The 26,596-nt window shown below is 39.4% G+C and overlaps 1 protein-coding gene across 6 annotated transcripts in view; it reads right to left on the bottom strand.

Annotated features, from left to right (window-relative positions):
• PLEKHH2 (pleckstrin homology, MyTH4 and FERM domain containing H2) overlaps positions 1–26,596 on the bottom strand; it is a 103,999-nt gene that overhangs the window by 40,215 nt on the left and 37,188 nt on the right. For all 6 annotated transcript variants that reach the window (XR_012379836.1, XR_012379837.1, XM_073897787.1 and 3 more), the window contains 11 exons: positions 26,040–26,121; positions 22,355–22,540; positions 19,673–20,634; positions 16,807–16,882; positions 15,404–15,498; positions 14,190–14,334; positions 11,599–11,735; positions 11,376–11,486; positions 11,123–11,209; positions 9,414–9,572; positions 643–723 (listed from right to left, as the gene is read on the bottom strand). Coding sequence is in view for 4 of the 6 variants with exons in the window: in XM_073897787.1 (XP_073753888.1) it covers positions 643–723; positions 9,414–9,572; positions 11,123–11,209; positions 11,376–11,486; positions 11,599–11,735; positions 14,190–14,334; positions 15,404–15,498; positions 16,807–16,882; positions 19,673–20,634; positions 22,355–22,540; positions 26,040–26,121 (2,121 nt within the window). In the remaining 2 variants the exon portion in view is untranslated. The remainder of the gene's footprint in view (positions 1–642; positions 724–9,413; positions 9,573–11,122; positions 11,210–11,375; positions 11,487–11,598; positions 11,736–14,189; positions 14,335–15,403; positions 15,499–16,806; positions 16,883–19,672; positions 20,635–22,354; positions 22,541–26,039; positions 26,122–26,596) is intronic.

Genomic DNA, 26,596 nt, shown 5'->3' on the forward strand with positions numbered 1-26,596 from the left:
ACGAAAATCAAGAGTCCATCCACCCCAACATTTAGAGATGATATTCATTTTACCAAAGGATTCATCGATTCACTATTCCAAAAAAATAGTAAATAGACCTAGTGTTTTTACATGTTTTGACTGAATTACAAAAGACACCGCTCCAGATTAAAAACAAATTGTTTCTGAAACAGCTATCGCATGCGGTGAAGTAGGTCTACACAGACTCACCTGCATTCTCAATAGTTTTCCAGTGATTATAATGGATTTCTACTCACCCATCTGGATGGATAAAGGATTTGATGGCCTGGGACAGGACTGGATTCTTGCCCCTCCCCAGATTTTTCTTTCCTATCTTGCTGTCCCCTTCCTTCAACCTTACCTAGTCTGTTAGAACCTCGGAAAAATGAGAACTTGACAGTTGGGAGTGGGGAAGACTTTTCTCTTTTAAGACCAAGATGCATTCCTTAAAAATTGCTAAGACTTCTAATTAAGAATCAAGAACCCTGTAGGTATGTGATTACCTCAGTAATAAATTTTATGCAAGATTTCAACCTTATCAAAAATTCTAAAGTTTTAGCTAGCATGGAACTGTGAAAGAGAACACTTTAAGCCACAACCAACAAAAATTTCTCAATTAGTTTATTAAAAATATATACATACCTTATCTTCTTGACTACGAAAATAATATAATGTTTTTCCTATAAGAGTACACCAGACTCTCTTGGAGTAGCCATGCTTTACCTGAAATCATATTTCAAAGAATTACAAATGTAGCTCAGAACTCGGACACCCTGAAGTAGAGCATATACACTCTACCTGAAACCCTGTATGTATCCAGTTTCTTCAAGGTACAAGTGATATTCCAACTAGATTGTCCACATGCAGTTTAGGATTGACCTGTTACAGCAGTAGCAGGGCATGTCTGGCTTTGATGTTCACCATTTAACACTTAAAAAATGTTTGCTGTATACTATTCCTAGGGTTGAGAATTCAAAGACGGATAAAACAAGATGCCTATTTTACAAGTAAGTGTATTTCATAGTTTCCGTGTTTCACAGATTTTCAATAACCTTGTGGCTCTCTGGGTTAACCCCCTAATAATGTGAGAAATGAGAAGATTAAAATCTAAAAAATTCTAGTGCTCTCCCAAATGTTAAAGATTCACTCATTCAAAACATTTGATGCCTCCTCCAGAAGGATTCATACAAAATAATAAAATAATATTAAATTCTATAATTACATATTGAATTCTGCCTATACGTCAGAACTGTTAAGTGAATGGGACAGAATTTGAATCTAGCTCCTGAATTTGAATAGTCAGAGATTGCTCTAGGGTCTGGGAATAGGGATATGAATAAGACACAGGCTCCTTCCACAGGGAGCTCACAACCTTGAGAGGAAGACAACAAAACCAGCAGTATGCTATATACCGTCTTTAAGAACACAAAAAGTTTACATTTATATCTGCTTCATGTGGAAGACATTTAATCAAAACTTTTACTGAATATTGTAGGTTTTTAATCATCTGGTGGCTTTACGAGGATCCTTGCTGGGAGTTCCTCCCTGCCCCAGTCCTGCCCAGGTACAGGCATCGAAGATCTTTAGACAGTCCCGGCCACACTGTCAAGCCTAGAAAAAAACCAAGAACTCCATTCTCGCCAGTGGGTAAGATTTACAATAAGCCCTAGTGCTCCAGACCGAGAATGTGGCGTGCCTGGTGGCACTTGCCCTATAATCCTACTTCCCTGGCAGCCCTGTCAAGCCTTGAGGCTAGATTCTCTCCCGCAACAGAGTGGGCTTCAACCTGGAGAGGTCCACCTCCTAGAAACCAAGACACTGGCCAGTAAAACTAAAGCCTGACATGCGGCTGTCAGGCTTGCCCATGGTGATAAGAAGTAAGGAGAAAACTAATGCAGAAGACAAGGAAGTGCTTGGGGATAGGGGAGGGGGTGTGTTTTACAGTTTAGAAGAAGGGGCTCAGGAAGGCCTCCCTGACATTGAGTCAGGCCCTGAAGGAGGTGGATGAGCCATGCAGTCATCTGAGGGAAGAACACTCCGGACAAAGGGGCTAAGAGTTAAGGCCCGGAGATGGTGTGTCTGAGACCGAGCAGTGAGGGGAGAGGAGAGGTCATTGGGGAAGGGACACGAGGGGTGAGGGTGGGAGGCACGCATGTTTTGCAGGGCCCTTGGGATGACTTACATTGAAATGGCCTGTTCTGATAGTAATACACTGAGAAGAAGAAAAGTAACTGCCACAGTAGATTTTACTGGAGGCAAGTCACTCCTGGTTTTTGAGGTCAAGGGGACCAATGCTTAAATTCCAGTTCTGCCTCATGCTAGATGGAGGTCCCCAGGTGACTGACTTAACCTCTCAGCCTTTTTGTCCATAACGTGGGATTATTGTATAACTTATTGGGCCGATGTGATGACCAAGGGAGAACATGCAAATAAAGGAAAATAGTAGTTACTCAATAAATGCTTCCTTCCTCACTATGAATAAGGAGAAATAAAACACGTGTCATTTAAACCCACACACGCAGCCAGCCTTTGGGCTTTCAAAGCTGTGGTTTAAGCAAACACCACCATCTAACAGTGTGATGGATTTAGAATCCTGCTTGAACAAAAACAAAAAAACATTTGGCAAGACATGTTTTAGTTTAATTAAATTTAGAAACATATATTTACAGACAAATATCCTGGAAGTTTTAAATAGTTTGTGTCACCCAGGTTTGTTTGTTTGTTTTTGTTTGTTTGTTTGTTTCTTTTCTTCTTCTTTTAAACAAAATCCAGAAGGGCCTCTCATCAAAACTGGAGTATAATGCATCTGGCTGCAGAGAGCATACTTTTGAAATGATTTATCTTTAAAATAGAACAATGTGTACCTTTGAAGAACTACAAGTTAACAAAGACCTTTGCCAGTTCACTGTAAAAGTTGTCTTAAAAGCACAATCTGTTTTTATGTGTACCTCTAATTATATTAGGATTTCTTAAAACTCTGACTTATTCTGAAAAATCCATAATAAAGCAAATTATGCTAGAAGAATCCTCATAAAAGTTTAAAAGACAACCTCAAATCCCAGGGCTTTGGCAAATGAAATAATTGAAAGAATCATTTTTTTTTTACCTTGAATCCCTAACAAAGGTTCTGCCTGAACTTTGTTTTTTTTTTTAAAGATTTTATTTATTTATTTGAGAGAGAGAGAGAATGAGAGATAGAGAGCACGAGAGGGAAGAGGGTCAGAGGGAGAAGCAGACTCCCTGCTGAGCAGGGAGCCCGATGCGGGACTTGATCCCGGGACTCCAGGATCATGACCTGAGCCGAAGGCAGTCGCTTAACCAACTGAGCCACCCAGGTGCCCTTTTCTGCCTGAACTTTGAAGACACGGTGTATCATACCCTAATGATTAGCCTCTGTCATCACACAAAATACAAGCTCCCGTGGTCGTCTCTCCTCTCCTAAGTTCTCATGCCTGTAGCGTTCCCCACCACAAATCCTGTCGCCCAGCCTTGCTGACTTCCATATCTAGGTGAAAATCTTGTGAGAATAATAGCTAGCATTTGGGGAGTGTTCATGATGTGCCAGGCACTGTTCTAAAGCACTTTATATGCTTAAATAATTCATTTCATCCTCCCAACACCCCGTGAGGTTGGCACTATGATTAACCCCCCACTTTACAGATGAGGACAGTAAGGCACAGAGCCTGCAGGTCGCCTATTCAAGGTCACGCACGGGCAAGTGGCAGAGCCAAGACTTGTGCCCATGCTCTTGCCCTAGCCTCTGCTTCACTCCCTCTCTACATCCTGGACTCAGTTTCTTGCTCTTTTCCTTTCCGATGACCTTTGGTGTCCTTCCATGTTTGCCATCCATGGCAAACATGGATCCCCTCCACCACACCCTCAATTTTTTTTTCTTCACTGAAAACTGCTCTGCTTCTGAAACTGACATTCTATTCTCTGATCTCAATCTTCCCCCACTCCTTCACTCCTTACTGGCACCACTCCTGTTCTTTGACCTCATTCCAAACTTTAAGTCCCCTGGTTCTTCCATTTTATTCCAGTTTATCAGCTCTCTCCCGGCCTCTCTTCCTTCCCTACCAGCTTCGGGTCCTGAGTTTGGTCACAAAATAACTCTTGCTCCAAGGCCTGGGACTGTGTTATGTCCTCTGCTTCTAACATAACCACTCAAGAAAATTTCGTCTCCATTTGCTTTTAAGTCATCCAGTGGAGAGTGTGGGAAGAGGGAGGGAAGGTAATGAGGGGTTTCAGACATAACATTAGCCATAGTTAATAACTTAAAATTGGGTGATAAATATATGAGGATTCATTCTTTTTTTTTTTTTTTTTAAGATTTCATTTAGTTATTTGAGAGAGGGAGAGAGCATGAGCAGGGGAGAGGGGCAGAGGGAGAAGCCGACTCTCCGCTGAGCAGGGAGCCCCATGCGGGGCTCAATCCCAGGACCCTGGGACCACGACCTGAGCCGAAGGTGGACGCTTAACCGACTGAGCCACCCAGGTGCCCAAGGGTTCATTGTATTATTTCTTCTACTTTCATATGTTTGAAAATGCCCATAAGAAAACATTTACTTTAAATCGTCATCTTGATAGATATGTGTAAAGCAAGTAAAATGTTAATTGTAGAATCTAGGTGGTGGGAATATGGGTGTTCACTGTACAATGGTCTTCCAACTTCTCTGCATATTTGAAAATTTGCATAATAAAATGTTAGAAAAAAATGACTATTCTACATCACTACAATGTAAGTTCTCTGCTCTTATTTCTGGGCATATGAAGATGTGAGAGAAAAATAACCAATATGAACTCAAATCACTAAAGTCAGGTGGGCCCTGATAACACTTAACATTTTTCTATCTATCCTTGAGTATTTCCATATGTCCCTGATTATTCTCAGTCCTTTCCCTTGTTCTCACTAAATAACTTTGTCTTGTGGAGTAATCTTCGTCAAGAAAACTGAGGATATCAGATGGGATCTTACTCAACGCCCCACAAACTTAGATATTTATCCTTCTTCGCCTTTCTGCCAGCCTGGCCCTTCCCCCATGCCCGCCCACCATGCTGTTCCACCATGCTGTTCCCCCATGCCCACCTACCATGCCCACCCACCCACTTCTTTTTTTTTTAAGATTTTATTTATTTATTTAATTGACAGAGAGACAGCATGAGGGGGAACACAAGTAGGGGGAGTGGGAGAGGGAGGGAAAAGCAGGCCTCTGGCCGAGCAGGGAGCCCGATGCAGGGCCCGATCCCAGGACCCCAGGATCATGTCCTGAGCCGAAGGCAGTCGCCTAACCAACTGAGCCACCCAGGCGCCCCACCACCCACCCACTTCTGAGCTTTGTTCTTCATGTCTCTCCTGGCTTCTTCCCCTCAGTTTGCAAACTCAAGGTATGCATTTGCTATCCTAAAAATGCTTCTCTCGACACGATGTTCCCTTCAGGTTCATTCCTTCTAATGTGCTGGACTGTGCGATCAGTCCTCCAAACTCAAATACTGTACTTACTCATCTCCCCTTTACCTTTCAACATACTGCAATGTACCTTCCTTGGTGAGCACTCCACAGCATCTGATACTGCAGACCACTCCCTCCTGTCACACACTCCACTCCCCGGCCCCCATGACTTGCTTTCCAGGGTCTCTTCACACATCTCCTTTATGTGCTCTCAGCTTTTGTAAAATCCGGTGTTCCAGCAGCAGTCCCCTGCTCTGCCACAACACACATGTCCCTGGGTGACTTCTCTCACTGTCACGAATTCAACCACCAAATACATGCTGAGGATTCCCCAACTCCTTCTCTCCAGCCCAGCCCCCTCCTCCGATGTAGCCTGGTGTTGCCACTGCCTGCTGGACTTCTAAATTCTTAACTTAGGTATCCTCAAAGTTCTAAAAATTGGCATGGTCCAAAATAGCCTTTGAATCCACCTAAAACTGCTCCTCCTCTCTGAGCTCTCTTTTCATTTATTTTATTTGTCGGACACTTAATCTAAGTGACCGAGCCACCCAGGGGCCCCACCCTGAGCTCTCTTATCTTTCACCCAGCCACTCTTCTCTTTCTCACTTCCTGATCCTGAATTCAAAAAATCGAATCAAAGATTTTACATCCTACCCTTATTTAAATTCACCCTCTCCTCTCTTTCCCTATGACCAGTTCAGAGTCTCATCCTCTTCACAAGAACCACTTCTGCTAACTGGTCTTAGAACCTCCAGCTTGCCTCTGACAAATCCACCTTCCTCGCCACACAGCGGCGAGATAACATGATAACAACATGAATATGCCCCTGCCCCAGTTTACCAACCGGACTGGGTTCCACACCACCTTCAGGGTGAAGCATAAAGTCCTTCACAAGACAAAAAAGCCCTCCATGATCAGGACCCTCCCAGCTTTTTCTCCAAAGGACTTGTTTTCAGTGGAGATGGCACTGCTTTGAGATACTCTGTCTTTGTCCTCCCTGTCTCCTAGCCTGGGAAACCTTCCTTGCCCATTTCCATTTGGTGTAACTATTCCTTCTGCTCCCTGAAGACTCAGCACAAATGAATCTTCTCCCAGAAGTTGTTCCTGATCCCACAGCCTAAATTAGATTTCTCTGTGACCGTACCATGCATCTCATAATTGCACTTGGTACATATCATTATAATATGCTATTTCCCTTTCTTTCCCAATATATGATGAGGTTCTCTGAGGGATGGGGCAGTGGCCTGTTTATCTTGATGTCCCTCACAGCCCATTGCCCGGCTCGTGGTAACTGCTCAATAAATTTTTGTTTTTTATTTTTTTAAAGATTTTTATTGATTTATTGAGAGAGAGAGAGAATAGTAGAGAGAGAGCATGAAAGGGAGGAAGGTCAGAGGGAGAAGCAGACTCCCCGCTGAGCAGGGAGCCCGATGCGGTACTCGATCCCGGGACTCCAGGATCATGACCTGAGCCGAAGGCACTCGCCTAACCAACTGAGCCACCCAGGCACCCAAATTTTTGTTTTTTAAATAAATGACTTTTTAGACAGAAAATGTTCTTCCTAAGCATTAAAATAAAAGTCGTGAGAGTGACTATCCAGAATCAAATTAGTCAAGTTCTTAACATCTACCTACATATTTCTGTACTTAATAACAATGTGACAACCTGAAAAAAATCTCCTCCCTTCCGAAGTATTCAAGTGCTGTTCTACAGTATCTTAAATTGTAGCCTGAATGTGGGCTCAGAACAAGTCACTCAGAATAACTGAGGGAAGTTTTTCTCTTATAAGGCTCTGAGGGTGAAAATATGGGGGTGGACATGAAAAATGGTAGGAAGGAAACCTAATAAGCATCCTGTCTACAAACCCAAATGGTTTAGTCATCTGATAATCACATCTACTTATCTTCATTTAAAATGCAATTGTGAAATGGGAGGCAGAGAATAGCAGAAATGTATCGTGCAGGAACTGACAATGCCATGTGGATAAAGAAAAAACAACTAAACAAACAGACTGTGGGAGAAGTAACAAACCCTTAGCCACAGGATCATATTAAAGTCTAAGGGTTTGATACACATGGTCCTTGAAATCAGAGGACAGCTAGTTATTATGAATTATAGTAAGAATATGATTTAAAGTAGCACTGTGTTCACTGGAAAAATATATATTTGCATAATACCAGGGAGTCTCTAAGTCACGGGTAACTGAAAAAACATTTTCATGGTAATGTAACATTTTGGAAAAAACACAGCACAATTCTTTGTTGAATGTATTGGTGAGTTTTTTCTCTTACTTTTGGTGTAGCTGGTCAATCTGTAAATATTACTGAGTAGCACCCATCTATGTTCCCACATCAGTGCCAAGTATAAATTACATGGTGACATAGCTTGTCTAAATCTAAATTTTTAACTTCTTACATAAACAAAGCACATGAATGATGAGTGATTATTTAGAGGTTATTTTTGTGTGTGATATTTTATGTGTAAATATTTTATTCCATTTTTCTTAAAGTGACCAATAGGGTTTTTTAAATTGAAAAATAATATTTATCTTAGCATAAATCAATTCTTCCTCATTCTAAAAAAGTGAGAAAACAGAATTAAGCAAGAATAAAATCAGAGTTACAATATATCTTGGTATATTTCATTTTCAGACATTTTTCTCTCTATATATATAACAAAATGGGCTAATAACATAATACTGCTGTCTATTCTATCAACTAACAATGCATCATATTTCTAGAGCACTAAGTATTCTTTTACAATATTTAAATGGCTGCAAGTAAAGCATTATCTGATTATACATACTTGTTTAAACTATCCCCTACTTTACATTTAAGTTGATGCCAATTTTTCTTCATTATAAACTGTGCCAGGCAAGTAATCTTTCTGGGGCAATTGAAATGTTCTATATTGTGACAGAGTGATAGTAAATATTTGTCAAAACTCATCAGACTCTATACTTAAGATATGCATTTTCTTTATCCATTTTTTTTAAGTAAACTCCATGCCCAGTGTGGAGCCCAACGTGGGGCTTGAACTCACGACCCTGAGATCAAGACACGAGCTGAGATCAAAAGTCAAATGCTTAACCAACTGAGCTACCCAGGTGCCCTATGATCTGCATTTTAGTTATTATACCTCATTTTTTAAAAATAGGAAAAAAAAACAAACCATGCTGTGATGGACATTCTTACACGTAAATCTTTTGCAAACTAAGATCATTTCCCAAGTATAAATTTCTTGGACTGAGATTGCTGGATGAAAAGGTCTGTATAAATGTTTTTAAACATTTAATATTCATTCATTTCTTCATTCGAAAACATTCACTGAACTAACACTGTGGTCAAGATACTGCCAAATTGCCATCTTCTTCTTTTCTTTTTCCAAATTGCCTCTAAAGTAATATGCTCACTAGCAGATTTCTTAATTTGTGTCAATACTGTATTTCATAATTTTAAAAAGTATCCTCCCTTTGACCAGATTATTTTTTTTTAAGTACGCTCCATGCCCACAGTGGAGCCCAACATGGGGCTTGAACTCAGGACCCTGAGATCAAGACCTGAGCTGAAATCAGGAGTTGGACACTGAACCAACTGAGCCACCCAGGCACCCCTTGACCAGATTTTTAAAAATATCATTTGTATATTTCATGTCTACCAACTCTACTTCTTTCCCATTGTGTCCTTCGTTCTTTTCCCCCATTGATATTCATCCTTTACTTACTGATTAGGAAAAGCTTGTTTTTCACATATTTTAAACAACTTTCCTAAGCTTTTCAAGTATCTTTTAAAAATTCTGGTTAGGGAATTTTTGATGGTAAGGACATTTGGTATCCTAAGTAAAATACCCTTCCTATCCAAGATAATTTAAATACTCAATACACATATTTTCTGACACCCACTTATGATCAGTGGGGCTAACACCCCAGTTGCCTAGGACACTTCTATGCACATAAAGGTCCTACCTTGGTGAGCAATCCCTTCACCGTCGGTTTGCCCTCAGGCTGCAGGAAAAGCGGGTTGGCAGCTTGTACTCGGAGAACATTCTGTAACACTTTAATCCATTCTTCCAATATATTGGGAGAATCTGCAGTCAGATAGTATGTGTGTTTTTCAGTGGTCAACTAGAATGGGATGAGAAAGAGATAGGAAAGGAAACTCTGACGATTTAGAATTATTAGCTTTTCCCTGTCTATCCTAAAAACATCATTAATTAACGTAGAAACAAACATGCCATATCTTGAACCCTAGGTGCTAAAAAATGACTCCATAAATAATTTAGAGTAGTCTAACCACTTTGTGAGAATTACAATAATTAACTTGGTGTTGAAATAATTTTCTCACTTTAGTTTACTTTGAAATTTTGCAGAGTATTACACTTTTGAGTCATGATTTTTTTTCTTGGTTACTCATTACCTTTTCTCTCTTAAATGTGGTATAGGCTCCTGGCTGTTGAAGTGAGCAGCAGCATGATTGGAGATTGTAATAAAATAATATATTTTTAGCAAATAAAGAGGAGTTATTTGTTATAGAAATGAAGAAATCAATTATAAATAAAATAAGAAGACCTTGCTTAGAAGAGGAGAAATTCTTAGAACCTGTGATCAGATATTATGAACCCATAATTTAGTCTTAAATTAACCACATTTCAAAACTTCCAAATATTTCAGAAGCTTGTAGATGATTCTTTTAAGATTTTATTTATTTATTTTAGAGAAAGAGAGAGGGAGAGAGAGTACAGGGAAGGGGAGGGGCAGAGGGAGAAGAGAATCTCAAGCCGACTCCACGCTGAGCTTGGAGCCCGACGTGGGGCTCAATCCCAGGACCCTGAGATCATGACCTGAGCTGAAACCAAGAGTTGGCCACTTAACTGACTGTGCCACTCGGGGGCCCCACTTATAGATGATTCTTATTGGCCATGCTTCAAGACAAAACTTTCCCTGATTCTCCCTTCTACATTTTTGGGCAATTCTCAGGTATTATCTCCAGAAAACACTGATAATGAGCCTTATTCCTCTCCCCAAAGGAGCAAGATATGAAAATAATAATTATTGAAGGCATTTCAGAAATAAAGTGTCTGAATTTAAATCACATTTACCAAACTATCTCCAGAGTGTTTTACATTTAGTAGGCTTCTAGCAAGACTGGCCTTATTGTGTGGGTTAATGGCCAGCAGCTATGTCTAGGGTGTGACTTGGTGTGAAGTAGGGCAGCTTTCTCCTCACCAGTATTTTTCCCACTTAGACACTATAGCAGCTGAAGTTCATAGAAGAAATGCCATTTTCTGGTTCTATATCAAAACGCAAGCTCTCCTGAATTTAGTAGTACATCAAACTAATAATATTGGGAATTCATTTCTCAGATAAGCCTTCCCTAAAATAGCTAGACAGTTGGAGAGCTGAGAATAGCTGGGAGATCAAGTATAGGGAAAGATGAGTGTATGGGATAAAGAGCAAAGGAAGTGCTGTGGACAGTTACTCAACACAAACCTAGCTTATGTTGTATTTTTAACTGAGAAGGCCTGGGGTTTCACACGTTTTTGAGGCATCACACTTAACACAAAATGAATAAAGAAAGAGTGAATCATCCAATCTCCTCTCTGTTAGCTTGGATAATTAAGAATTAGGTTTTGCATGCTACAAAAAAGTAAAAAAAAAAAGTTAATATAAAGTACCTGAACTGTTTGTTTGTTATCTCCTCTTAAAATACCACAGGATGCACTAAGTTCAATATGGCCCTGGGGTTTTCTAATTACATCACTCTGTAGGAAAGGAAGAAAACCGAAAGGTAAAGTGATTGATTACCTGTAACAGTGATAGTAAGAAATGCTTTGTATAATTAATTGCATTACAGGGAAGACAATCAATCAGAAGTTTGATTTATAGTTTGAGGAATTCAGCTGTAAACAGCAAGTGCTTCCCACTTACCGGAGATTTATAGTAAAGTAATTCACCACCTTTAAGAACAAACCACCTCCTCTTCCAAGTCTTGACTTTACCACTCATTTTTAATAAATAGCCAGATTTTTCCAGTGGTTCCTAATTAAAAAGAAATTTTAAAAATTTAAGTTTCCTTTTGGAGGCTCAAACTAACAAGATTCATTAATATTTTGTTTCTTTTTTTTTTTTTTAAACCTGATTCAGTGTTTACATTTTTCCCGTTATCACTGGATGATGAGCAAGTTTTAGGGAGCTTCTGTTCTGGCTGTGAGTACTCTGTGTCTGTGGAGTAAGCATCTGGGGGGATGGCATAATCACTTTCAGATGTCACTGAAGACAGAGACACACCTAGACGAATAAAGAAATAAATTAAGTCAATATTTAATAATCAGGTGGTCCAAATGCCAGCTGTGAGTTCTCCCAAGGAATACAGCTATTCCAAAATCATAAGCCTTCCTAGACTAGATTTGTTCTCATACTTTTTGCCAGAAAGAACTTTTAAAGCAGAAAACAGAACTAAAGGGTATGGATTATCATGCAAACCTCCAAGGAAGTCACAGAAATATAAATATGGTGGTATGATTACAAGCACAGCAAATTTTACATAAACTGTACAATATATATACACAAAATATATGCAAGGATACTAATGTATCTTTTATTAAGGACTAAAAACGTGTATTTACATATTGATATATATAGGCAAACAAATGTGGGATTTTAATTTATCAAAATTTATACAATCACATTTTTTTTTAAAATTTTATTTATTTATTTTGACAGAGAGAGAGAGCACAAGCAGGGGAAGTGGGAGAGGGAGAAGTAGGCTCCCCACCAAGCAGGGAGCCTGATGTGGGGCTCGATCCCAGGACCCTGGGATCATGACCCGAGCCGAAGGCAGACGTTTAACTGACTGAGCCACCCAGGCACCCCTACAATCGCATTTTAAACCACTTAGTTTTTGTAATCACTTCTAAAGTAATACACATCAAAAAGAACTTCACAATTCAGTAATATTTTTCATATAAGTTGAATATACCAGTTTATAAATTTTTAAAATCTTTTTGTAAAAGAGAAGCAATAAGACTTAAAGATATAAACAGACTATTTCATTTGCCAGCAACTACAAAGCAAAATTCAAGGGAACATTTTCATGATAATTCACTTGCCTTTTTTTTAGAAAATGACTTACAAGTTGCAAGCCACATTTGCAGGGTTCCTACAATTGGAGATTTTCAATATAATAAAATCAAGGACTTACATTATTATTCATTGCAGTATCTGGCAATTTTTAAAAGTGTTTATTAACATTTAAGGGACTTGTCAGGACAATGTCACTATATCATTATTCTTGTTTATTTGACTAACACAAGTAAAAGTCACGACAATATTAATACCTTTATTTTTCACAGAATAACAGAATTTAGATTTATAAGGGAACTCAGAGATCATCTTGATTAATGCCTTCATTCTCTAAGGAGACTAACGTCCAGTGATTAAATTAAAACATTTGTCCAAAGTCAAATAGCTAGGCAGGAGCAATGGTGGAGTGCAAATCTCAGGCGCCCAGCCCCAGGGCCAGTGTGCTGGGAACTCCCCTGGGTGCCAGGGATAGAGCAGACAACAAAACAGAAAAATCTCTGCCTTCATAGAACATAGATTCTAGTCAGTGGAGACAGACAAAAAATAGGCAGTAAGTGCTAGGAAAAAATATAACATAGAGCACACCAGAGGGAATTAAAAGAGCTAGTAGTTGGAGAAGAGCAAGGGATTACAATTTGAATGGTGTGCTCAGGGTGGCTCTCACTGAGAAGGCAGTGTTTGAGCAAAGCACTATAGTACGTGCCAGAGTTAGCCTGATAGACATGGCGGGGGGAAGAATACCAGGTAGAGGAAACAATTAGTGTGAAGGTCCTGAAATCAAAGCATGCCTGGCATGTTCTAGGAACAGCAAGAGGGTCAGTGTAGCCAGAGCTGAGCAAGGAAGGAGAAAGGAGATGAGATCAAAGACACAAGAGTCATGTAACACCTCCTAACTATTATGAGTCTTTGCAGTGTTTTGAGCGGAAGTGTAACATAACCCGATCCTGGCTGTTGGGGGCCAAGGTAGGAGTAAAGAGGCTGGTGGAAGCCCAAAATACTAAGTCTATGAAAGTTGAACAGTTCCAGTTGAAGTTGAGGGGTTGAGGATTACCTAGGGGTTCCATGGAACATGGTTTGAAAACCAACAGAGCACACTGCATTACAGGCTTTCATAAAATACAGGTGCCATTTAGTGTGATTATGTTTCTCTGTCACCTCTACCTATGCCAAAAATTTCTTCACAATCCACTAAAACTCACAGACATGCCCAAAGTAAAGCTTTTGTTGGTTTCCATCTTAGTATCAGATTAACCACCAAGTTTTTAGGTGTATTTTCCACCACTTAGCAGCATAACAAATTTAGCTGAAATAAGACTATCCCATAAATTATCCAAAATGCCACATACTAACTATAAAAGAGAAACTCTGTTTTGGCCAATTATTTCACTCTATTCCCGTAATAAAGTGATCTCTCTCTTATAGATAAGATAAGGTTAAACAAAACAAAACAAAAAAGATCGTGTGGTTTGGGTGGTATCACAAAAGAATTAAGAAGAGAATTAGGACTAGAATATAAGCATCTTAGTCCTGGCTAATTCTCGTTTCCATTTCGTTCAAAGCAGGTACTTTGTTTTAAAAAGTCCTGTTATGGAGATAAAATTCCTATTAAATATCCTGAATTACGTGGAATTGTCTCGTATGCCTGAGACCTTCCCTCACCTCGTTTCATGGCTCTAGGGCTGCCTGGTCCACTCCGACTGCGCGTGTCTGACTCCGAAGTCCGTGAGCTGGATCTGGAACTATCTTCTTCCTCAGACCCAGAGGAGTCATCCAGGAATGGGCTGCTGCTTATTTGTGTTGCCTTCTAAAGAAAAGCACAACAGCTTATATGTGTCCATCTCTAAAGTCACCTCTCTTTTTTTTTTTTTTTTAAGTCACCTCTCTTTTTAGATATGAAATGTTTTACCAAAAGTCATGGAATAAGATTTTTTTATTTTTTTTAAGATTTTATTTATTTATTTGAGAGAGAGAGAATGAGAGATAGAGAGCATGAGAGGGGGAGAGTCAGAGGGAGAAGCAGGCTTCCCGCCGAGCAGGGAGCCCGACGCGGGACTCGATCCCGGGACTCCAGGATCATGACCTGAGCCGAAAGCAGTCGCTTAACCAACTGAGCCACCCAGGCGCCCTTGAAATAAGAATTTTTTAAAGGAATACAAGAATACACTTTGGCATTTTCTTTTCTTTTCTTTTCTTTTTTAAAGATTTTATTTATTTATTTGACAGAGAGAGACAGAGCGAGAGCAGGAACACAAGCAGGGGGAGTGGGAGAGGGAGAAGCAGGCTTCCCGCAGAGCAGGGAGCCCGATGCGGGGCTCCAGCCCAGGATCCTAAGATCATGACCTGAGCCGAAGGCAGACGCTTAACGACTGAGCCACTGAGGCGCCCTACTTTGGCATTTTCAAAGTCATCTGTTAAATCCCAAATTCTCATTAGCAAGGCATTTGTCAAATATTAAAGATTCCTGAAAAACATAAGGCCGTTAATACTTGACAATACTTACTTTAATTAAGTACTTCAAGCAAGGGAAGGGAACCCTGGCAGTGACAGAAAAATCTTTCCAAATTAGGAGCCTTCCCTACATCATTAATAGGGATATTTCCTTTAAACAATTAACCACCATGGAGGGGGTGGAAAATCACATGGGGTATAATAAAAATGGGCCCAAACCTCTAATACTCTGAGAAGCAGAAATATCTTCTCTAGATCTTTCCATTTCTTCTCTTTTTATGATATATTAGTGTGAATGTCTACAATTTCCTATAAAGGGAGAGTCAGAGTAAAATGTCAAGAATGGAATCTGGAGCTTGAAGAAACACTTTTCCCGATCCACCATGAAGAGAGCTACATGCTTAGCAGTAATAGTAATGACTTACCCCCTTCAAAGTTGTATACACTGGGGTTGTCATATTCTTGTATATCAGAGAGGTATAGAGTCCTGATGTGGTATAGGACAACAGAGCAACGGAATCTGAAACAGAAAACAAAGTGATTTAAAAAAAACAAACAAACCAATAAACAAAACAAAACCCTTCTCTCTAGCACTTAGGTCTATTTCTTATGGACGTGAGCTAGCAAAATTTCCAATTAAAGAGAAGCTGGATTAACATGCATGACTGTTCTATCGTCTGCTGTAAGAATGATACACTCTCTTCCATGGCTCATTATTTCCTCCCATGTGCTACTTCCCCAACCAGACTGTAAGCTCTTTGAGAGTAAGGATCAAAGCTTTTATTTCTTCAGCAGGCATCTCTCTCCTGCTCAGGCTGGGCAGAAATAGCACAAGCACCTGCCGATTCAGTGAGCACTACCCTATGAAGATATTCTCCAGTTCTTCACAGCTCTATTAGTGATATGGTGTTAAAACACTGGCATGCTGAAGACTTTATCAGGTGAACTCATGCTGAAAACTTAGAATCTAATTTCCCAAACGGTACGAACAGAAGATCGCTGAAATAGAACATCAATGGTTGCCTCTAAGATTTGAATTAGTGTTGGATAGGGAGGGAGCTAGGAGAAGGAACCACAGGAAAATTTCTCTTTTTATTCCAGACAGTTTGCTGTTGTTTGGTTTTACTTTTTATAATAGGAATGCATTTGCTTCTTCAAAATTTTTTTGAAGGAAGAAAGAAGGAATGTGTTTTAAACTCTGGAAAAAAGGACATAGAGACTGATAATTTTGCAGCCTTAAACAGCTGAAACTCCACAGCTTCTTTGCTTTCTCCTGTTTTAGGTAAAAACAAAAAGAACTGAACATGGATGGATGTGCCCCTATATTGGGTAACAATGAATTTCAACTTTAAAATGTAAATCGGCAACCTTAGAAATCATTTTCTGCAAGTTTTACATAATTCTATTCCAATGACTTCAGACATTTAGGAAGCTGTTGGCTAGTGAACTGGGAATACAAAATCACTTATTTTTTTAAACATGTTTTATTGTAATAAGAAACACATGACATTAAATTTACCACCTAAACCATTTCTAAGTGTGCAGGTCAGTTAGTGTTAATTATAGGCACACTGTTGTGAATCGGGTCTCCAGAACTCCTTTATCTTGCAAATCTGAAACTCTATACCCATTAAGCAACAACTCCCCCGCCCGCCCTCCGCCCAGGCCCTAGTCACCACCATTCCATTTTCTGTTTCGGTGAATGTGAGCACTTTAGATACCTCATAGAAGTGGAATCGTACAGTATTTATTAGTTCGTGACTGGCTTATTTCCTTTAGCATTATGTCCCCAACATCCATCTACATTGTAGCATGCAAAATCACTTACTTTTATTAACATTCTCCATATTGAAGGCCTCAGACATTCGCATGCCTGATTTGGCTACAGCATAAATTCTGCTCTCCTGATGTAAAAGAGAGATTTAAACTGGATATTTAAAGCAAAGACATGATTACTTTCAATACACATGCTTTTCATTTGTTCTTCATTTAATATACAGCAGAGCGGGGCATTATTATAAAACTCTCAACAGTGCCAACTCAAATATGCCACTGCGGACAGCACGGCAGACCTTTTCCATCCATTAGTCATTCCATTATTTATCTTTGTTCCCAAGTTTTTGCTTGGTATTTTAAGTTCTTTTGAAGAGATAGGAAAAAAGTAAGAGAAAACTTATTCATGATCACTGCACATAAACACCACAGTCTTCTACCATTCTAGAACATGGGTAAAGAAAAAAAAAAACCCAGAAAACTTCGAATGGCTGTAGTATGAGGTTAGAAACCATTCATAATCACTGACTACACATAAATATTACCTTTAATAGCCTACTATTCTAGAATATGGTGAGAGAAAGGAGAAAAATCTGGAAGTCAGAAATCACAGATAGAGTAGCATTAAGCGCTGTCCTCTCCTTATTTCAACGTACATTTCAATGAAATAGAAGGAACACCTGAGGCCAAATAAAAAATGAATTTGAGAATGGCAATGGAATTTATAATATTATCTTATTCCAAAAGCAGGTTGTTATTTGGCTTTCTCTTCTTTGAGAGAAATCTCTGAAATGGGTACTGGACAGGTTAATTAGCCCTGCCCTCTGTAAGGAAAGGGATTCCAGGCTGTTCTTAACGCATAATCACCATGTCCTGAATTCTGCACTGCATCTAACCTGGACACGGTCGCCTGGACCAGGGCATAGCAGGCAACTAAGGCAGTCCTCTTCAGGACTGTGCTAGCCAGTGGCCTGCTGGGTAACGGGCATGAGATCCCAACTGTCTGAGACGCTTTGGTTTGGAGAATGGCTGAGTGAATGAATCAGATGCGGTTTCTCTGAGAACAGGATTGTGAGATAGCGCACGCAGAGACGAAGAGCAGAGTGGGCAGAACACTGAGATGTGTAAACACAGGGCAGTGAGCAGGAGAGGAGAGGCAGCTGGAAGCGGGACAGAGTGGAGGAGAGGAGTTAGCAGTAGTGAGACAAGACGAGTCACTGCAGACGGGAGAGGTCAAGCTAAGCCACTGGTCCAGGGGCATCGGGTGTCACCTATTTCTAAGGAATTGACGACTATTAGAGGTACTGCTGAATCCTCACGTTTTCCCACTACAGTGACTATTGTATTTTGAAAGATATTCCAGTTCAGTAGGGATGGTCTATGCCTTCAAATAAACTCTTAAGAATCCTTAAAATAAACTCACATAAATTGAGGTAACTGGAATACATCTCTTTTCCTTGAAACCTGAAAATACCTAATAAACAACGAAATAAAACCTCAAACTTGGCCAGGCTGCTAGAAGGCTTTTGAAAAGTGCTACTACTTTTTCAGGATTGAACAGCTTCAGAAGACAAATTGAAGCGAGAAAGGCAAAAGAGTAAGAAAATGGTTTGCCAAATAAAGCGAACATGAAAAGCCTAACCTAAATCTCTGAAAATCTCAACATAATAAAAGAAGCAAAAATTTCAAATCCTCACTGCCTAAAGGATAACATAATTGAAATTCCAGAGATTCACATGCCAATAATGCCTACTTTTTTGTGCTATCCAGAATTTAATAATGAACTGCAGACGTTTTCATGTAGGCACCGCAAAGAAATGTTCTTTTGAAAGTAAGTAAGAGCAGATACATCTCAAGGTCCAAATTTACAGTAGGAAAACATGGCTGCCTTAATTTGCTTAAAATCACACTGGTCACTAAATAAAAAATAATAACCACAGAATATGACCCCCAAGCCCCAAAAATACTGCAACCCTGACGCTTCTCTGGAGGCCAAAGGTTAAACTATGTCAAAAAGTGAAGGAAGACAGATAATTTGTTTCAAATATAAGAATAACCTTTTAAATCTAGTGATATAGATATTCCTATAAAGAATCACACAATGATGGGTTAACTACTGTATTAATGGTCAGTGTTTTCAATGGAAGAAATTTCAATGTACTCTAGATACACAGGAAGATACTTTTGGTTAAAGCAATGGATTTATAAGCTCATGAAGAGTAAAATTAAATTTCTCTTGAAGTCAATCAAGTAAAGGATTAAGTTAAAAAACTGATGACCAATAAGAGTTAAGTGTCCTGGTTCCAAATTTGCCCAAAGTATTACACAGATAAGAGAAACCCTTCTTCCCACCTTTGATATTTCCTTCCATATGGAGGGAACTCCAGTAATATTCCAGATCCTTCTCCAACCATTCATTTCTCCCTCCCAAGAAGGAGGAACGGCTTAACATGACTGGCAGGCTTAGAAGGAGAACCTGGACAGGCACCTGTCTCTGTCCCTTCTCTTGAGAAGTAATGGCTCAGAAAACACCATTTGTTCTTTCTCTGGGCTGTAAGCTATTTTGGAGGGGCAAGCCTCTCCTGAGGAAGCCTCTGGAGGTCCAGCACTACCTGGGACTGGGTTTATAAATCTAGAGAATTCCAAGTTCAGTGTCGGAAAGCTCATCTGCCCACCAATTCTCTAAACTCAGTTTTCTCAGTAATAAAGGCAATATTTTGATCTTCCACCTGTCTTCACCTTATTTCTCAACTGACTTACAACTAGTGGGAAAAGAGAAGGGAAAACGGCATTCTGAAAACTGAGATGTTTCAGAACAATCTGGATCCTAAAAGAAACAGGAAAAGAAGTAAAGTAAAACTTGAAAATGGGTGTTAGTTAAAAACCAGCGTGCACGCGTCGCACACAGCAATATCATTTACCCAAGAGGGAAAGCGGTGCAGGGGCGGGGTGGGCGGTTTGCCACATGCCGGCTTCTTGGCCGAGTCACAGGGTTCCTGGTCGTCGGAGCACGGGGATTCCAGAGAGTCATAGGAAAACAATCCGTCATCACAACTGGTGTCCATATTCTCTAAAATTTCTGTACTGTCGTCATCAACTAGATCAAGGTCTGTTTCCTGAGGTCTGAGCGGCCGTATCATGCTTATGGCATTTCTGTTTGTACCAAACATCCTATCGGAACTTAACTGTGGCTGGCTTAAGTGCCTTTTGGCTAGTGCCACACTTATGCTGAACACATTAGGGATCCTTAACTTTGGGGGCGGCAGGTTTGACAAAGGCACTAACTGTGTACCTTTTCCAGGGAGCAAGTTAGGATGCTTGGGAGTCAAAGCTGGGGTCAAAATAGGGCTGGGGGTGTTGGCCTCACTCGACGACGATGAATAATCCAGTCTCTGAGACTGAAATTTTTTATTCAGTTCATCTGACGAACTATCGTGCTCCTTTTTACTTGATTCAGAATTTCCCTTTACAAGAGGACAATTCTGAGCTTTCCACTGTGCCTCCTGTTGCCAAGAATACAGCTTCTTGTGTTCTGGTCTCTTTATGCCAAAAGTCTCTTCTTCAAATATAGAACTGCTGTCATCAGACGCTGTCAGGTACGCCTCGCTGCCCATTCTGCTACACTGGACCCCTTCCTCTGACGTGTGACTGGAAAAAGTGGACGTGTACCTGCAATTGGATCTTCCTTTGCTCCCGTCCTCCTCATCAGAACTCCAGTCACTCCCTGGAGCCCCAGAATTCTGGGATGCGCCACCATCTGTTGCAAAGCTCGTTCTTGTTTTCCGATTCTGTTCCAGGACACAAGGGGTTTGATGCAACGTTCTCTGACCCCGGTTGTTTTCTTGAATTTGGTTCTCACCCGACTTTTCTGGAATTTCCATTTCTAGAAAAGTATACATCATATCGGCATGTTGCCTTTGATAATGTAATCTTTCTGTACATTTAGCTTTATGAAACTACATTGTAAAACTGGAATTTTCATATGACTAAAGTTAATTTACCTTATCCTTTTTTAGTTGTATGTCTTGTTTAAACCCAACTTTGAAAACTGTAAGCTTTAAGATAAAATAGGAGCCCTAACACTTCAATAGAAGAGTATCAAATTAAACTGCTTTTTACAAAGAAACATGTTGGGGGCGGGGAGGCAACTCTATCAAAGAAAGCAACCACCAAAGGACACCACTAATTCTATTTTAAAGCAAAGCAAAGGACAGCCCTCTTTCAACTAAATTTCAAAATTATCATAAGAAAATTTAAACATAATAAATATAAAGCTATAGTCTAAAAAAAGAAAAACAACCTTTGTTCCCAAGCTTCAATAAATGAAATATGCAAAGCCACGAAGAAACATAACACAGAAAAGCTTTCCTGCCTCTACTTGGCTTATTCATATCTCCAAGTGTGTTTTATAACAAGAATAATGCTCTTTAACAATGTCTTTTGATGAGGCTTACTTTTGTTTTGAATATAATTAATAGAATGAACCACTGGCTTCATAAACAGTGAACTAAACATTTGTGCAATTCATAAAGAGTACAAGAGGAACTTTTGAAAACATATACTTAACCTTCATAACAAGGAACTAGAGGCTGAACAAATAAGCTTGATGATTTGGTATCAGGCAATTTGTTAAATTTGCAAGTGAGCAAGAGCTTCGGGACGGGCAACCTCGGCTGTACTAAGCTATACTCAACTGACTCTTAGAAAGTGGAAGGGAAAATCAAAATGACTTCTCAAAAAAGAAAAAAAAAATTGCAAGCAACAGCATAAAAGCAAGTAGCAAAGGAGAATTCCGACTGGAAAAACATTATGCAGTTTTCAGGATTTCATAACCAAGTACAGAGACAGCTTTTAGGGCTACAGTTTTTCTCCTTTGGAGGAAGGAAGCGGGAGCTGAAAACAGAGACAGTGTCAATTCAAGCCTTTCTAAAATATCTGGGCAAAGTCACACTACAGGTAGCAAAGCCAGCAGCTGCAAAACAAAGCAAAATTTAAAGGGGCTTTACAAATAAAAGAAGGGTGGAAATCTGCACACAGGTCCAGGACTTAAACATCTATGCAAATATTTTCCTCTTTGAAGCAAAACGGGAAAGGGAAAATCAAAGCAAATATTTTCCTCTTTGAAGCAAAACGGGAAAGGGAAAATCAAAGCACTTACTAAATTGTCCCCTGGTGTTCTTTTTCTTTATAAGTTCGCTATGCCATATTTAACTTCGTATTTAATATCAGGTAATTTTTAAATATTTTAAGTAAATAATAGAAAGTTCATAGTTCTAATATGAAACTCAGCTAAAACAAGTACTTGTAGGTACAACCGTGAACTTTTTAATTTTAAATATCACTGCTACCTACCGCAGGAAAAAGTATCAAGAGGGGAAAATCAGTCCCTTCTATGCATCCTTGTCAAAGACTCCCCAAAACACACACAAGATAACTAGCTATACAAATTAAAGGCTGGATTGCTCTTTAAAAATATTTTCATAAAACATCACCTTGTCAGGAAAAAAAAACAAGGAAAATTAAGCTATATTTGGATGAATCTTAGTAAATTATTTTTCCTTTTTAAAAAACCATCAAAGTAAATTCCTGTAGTCCATAAATACCTTCTATGTCCTTTCCCTCAGCGAACTCGGGTTCTTTAGATGATATCTTGCTCATTTCCTCAGATTTTACTACTTGAGGAGGACTCCTTGCTCGGGATAAAAAGCACCCAAAGGTCAAACTGCTTAGGCGCTGGCCTTCCAAAAGCTTTGGTGTGGAGACAGTGGATGACTTCTTCCCCTGAACTTCTGCAAGATCATTAATCAAAATCAAGATCTAAATTTTTTATGACAGTTTATTGAACACAGAACCAAAGCATATAAAAATCTGGACAAATCACTCCTTATGCCAGAAAAAAGCCTGAATTATTTATGTCTAGTAATATGGACCCCTCAATGTCTAGCATTACATGCTATTGTTTAAATATGTTTATATATTTTGAATGTTCTAAATATTTTTTAACTGTAGCGAGAATATCTAATCCCTTTAAAAGTAGTTCTTAAACAAAAACGAAACCACAAACAAATAAAAAACAGATTGTAGACAAGGAGAGGGTTATAGCTTCTTGAAAAATCACGGTACTGGTAAACAGCAGTCAAGAACTGGTAAAATTTGAATGGGTAGTAATGCTACTAATGGTGAGGGAAGAGAGACTGAGGTCCTGGTTGCCAAGACAACCAAAGGAAATTCAGACTATCACTGGGGCAAATATCACATGATCACTGTAATAATTTTCACTATCTTAGTTTTCAGTTTGCTTCTCCCAAAAGAGCAGATGAAGGGGCTTGATCTACGATGTCCACAATATGGAGGGCCTTCATCACTTCTTTAGAGAAAAAAAGGGGGGAGGGGACAGTTTCTGGATAGAGAATTTAGATAGCTCAAGGAGTGATTAATCATGGGTTGCAACAACCCTGCTTGCAAGATTAAAAACATGGAGGGGGTGCCTGGGTGGTGCAGTTGGTTAAGTGTCCAACTCTTCTTTTGGCTCAGGTCATGATCTGAGTCCTGGGATCGAGTCCCACATCAGGCTGACTTAAGATTCTCTCCCCTCTCCCTTTGCCCCCCCACCACACTCTCTCTCTTTCTTTCTCTAAAATAAATAAATAAAATATTTAAAAGCATACAGATCCTAGTGATAGTAAGAAAAGTTTCCCCCCAAAATTAAATTCTTAATTAACTCTGGAAGAACACCAAAGGGGTAAATTAAATAGCAGCTGATAACTGAGTAGAGCATAAGAAAAATATCTTTATATACTGTATTCCTTTAGGTGTATCTTTTATTATTTTCATGTTGATTATCTCTCACAGAACTAATCCACAGTATTTTAATAACCATAGATATTCATATACATTTTTAAAGTACTATATTGTATCTACATACTTGTATCTATTCTTCTGCGGTCCAAGTCTAGGCTCCAAGGATTCATACCGCTTAGTGTACAAGACCTAACAGGCTGCCAGTGAAGACTAGAATTGCAAGTTAAGAATATCAAATAAAATAACAGCCTTTTGAGAACTGGGCTTAGTACATTCAATCTATGTCAGTGATTCCATATTAAATATGGAATCCAGATCCATATGTATTCCATATGTAATCCTGGGTCCTGGGTTTTTAATCCATTTACATATGGATTCCATATGTAAATATGGAATTCCAGATCAACTATGTGGACACCAATTTTCCATCATATAGTTGGAGGAAGCATGTGATATAAGAACTACATATGTTGGTCTTCATCCATGGTTCCGGGCACACAGTAAAACCCTTGGAATTTCCTAAGTGGTAAGAGCGATAAAAGTATCTTTTGTTTTCATAATAAGCCCTTTCAACCACATCCGATTTTATGTTGATGAGGTGATTTTTGGAAAGCCCCTAGACAGCCTCAGGATGGGGGCTGATTGCCAGGGGAACCAACCATGTGATCAGAGGACTGGAACTTTCAGGCTCATTCTCCACCACCCTACCTCTGACCTCAGGGGAGGGGAGAGTTGAAAACTGACTTAATCACCAATGGCCAATGATTTAGTCAGTCAAGCCTACATAATGAAGTCTTCATAAAAACCCAAAAGGATGGGCTTCCAGGTCGGTGAATGTGTGGAGGTGCTGGGAGGGTGGCATGCTTGGAGGGAGCATGGAAGCTCTGTGCCCCTTCTCTGTACCTTGCCCTGTGCATCTCTTCCATCTCGGCTGTGCCTGAATTATATCCTTTGTAACAAACCAGTAGTATAGTAAGTAAACTGTTTGCCCTCGCAGTTCTGTGAGCTGCTCTAGCAAATTATCAAACCTAGGGAGGGTCATGGGAACCTCTGATTTATAGCCAGTGGGCCAGAAGCAGGGTTGAGAATTGATACTTACAATTGTGTTTGAAGTGGTGTATGAAGTGGTCGGGTGCGGGGGGGAGTTTTGTGGGACCAAGCCTGTAACCTGTGGGATCTGACGCTAACTTCAAGTAGATAATGTCAGAATTGAATTAAATTTGAAGGACAACCAGTCAGAGTCCCCTAGGAATTGGAGAATTGCTTTGCGTGCGAAAAACTTGCATACATCTGGTGTCAGAAGTATTGAGGGAAAAGGAAAACAGGAGCTTTTTCCTTTACAACATGACGGCAGTAAGTATGAACATGCAGTAGACAAAATGCTTTCATATGTCTTACAATCAACAAACTCCCATGAAACCAGGAAGGCACGACTACCATTACCATTTTACTGATGTAAAAGAAAAAAAATCCGGCAACATAACAGTTATTAAGTCATAGGGCATTAAGGTTGACTTCAAAGTCCATGCACTTGCTTCGGTGCCAGCATTTTTCCAGTGAATTCTGGGAACCCCCAGGGCTTTGTGGAAATGTCACAGTGGGTGTAAGAAGAGGCATGGGTAAAGCTGAGTCTGCAGGACTCTGGGCCCCTCACCCAACACCGCTTTCACCTGTTTTATCTCTTGAGAGTCTACAGAAAAAAATACTGCTTTAAAAGGAGTTCTGTTGCTAAATAAGCTTGAAAACCACTTTAGTAGGCCCCGATCTAATAACCCTGTGGATTCACCTTGTCCTCGGCTCAGTGCTCACTTGAGAGGTGCTCACCAGAACAATATATTAAGTAAATCTCTAACTCGACCACCCATCTTGAAGCTTTGATGCTGAAAAGAAAGAAAGAACCCCTGGGGTGCATGGGTGGCTCAGTCGTTAAGCATCTGCCTTCGGCTCAGGCATTGATCCCGGGGTCCTGGGATCGAGCCCTGCATCGGGCTCCCTGCTCGGGGAGAAGCCTGCTTCTCCCTCTCCCACTCCCCCTGCTTGTGTTCCCTCTCTCTCTGTGTCAAATAAATAAATAAAATCTTAAAAGAAAGAAAGAAAGAAAGAGAACGAACGAACCCCAAGCACTGGAAAATGCAAAGAGTTTATTATTCATATTATAAAATTCTGCTGAAAATATTCAGGCTGTAAGAATTTCACTCACTATTGATCACCACAGCACAAGTGAAAATAGAAAATAACTGATTTTTTAAAGCAAACATACCTGAAATTAAATATTGAAATTAGTATTACCCCCTTTGAGTTATTTGCAATTGTCTAGCTGTGCTTTCTAATATGGACATGTGGGTATTTAAATTAAAATCCATTTAAATTAAATAAAACGTAAAATTCAGTTCCTTGGTTGTGCTAGGCATATTTCAAGTGTTCAACAGTAAAATTCCATATAGCCTAGTAAGCCCAATTAAGCTATCTTAGTCAAAATACTCATACCTTGTAGTTTTGACTGTATTGTTCTTATCTCTTCGGTTTGGTTTTGGTTGATCAAACGAAGATTCTGATTTTCTAATTCCAGCTGAAAGGACACAATGGTATCCTTTTATACAGGAACAACATTTCTAAAATGTACTAGTAAATTATATTATTTTAAAATGTTAATACCTAATTACATGTAAGCAAAATAAAAAAGAAATGATGAGCAAATATCAGATGAATTTATCAGCGTAACTATCAACCTAGATAATTATGGCTTTGGTATTTATTTTTGCCAGACTGAGAGTTTCAAATATTTTCACCCCAAGGCATTTTCATGCCTTTCGCACTGTAAAATTATTTAAAACCAAATTATTTCAGCATTTAATCTGCCATATAAACCAATGTGTACTTCTCAAGATACTGAACACATTAATTTTATGATATACACATATGTTCTATAATTATTTAAAATAACTAATTAGAACTAAAATCAACTACCCAGAATGAGGCTACTTATACTGTTTACTAGGAGTCTATCAATATTTTTAATTTTAGAAATACATTGGACATAAAAA

Source organism: Callorhinus ursinus, unplaced genomic scaffold (assembly GCF_003265705.2).
Source record: "Callorhinus ursinus isolate GAN/ISIS: 27379988/994484 unplaced genomic scaffold, GSC_fseal_2.0 scaffold10, whole genome shotgun sequence".
In the NCBI taxonomy this organism is placed as follows: Eukaryota; Metazoa; Chordata; class Mammalia; order Carnivora; family Otariidae; genus Callorhinus; species Callorhinus ursinus.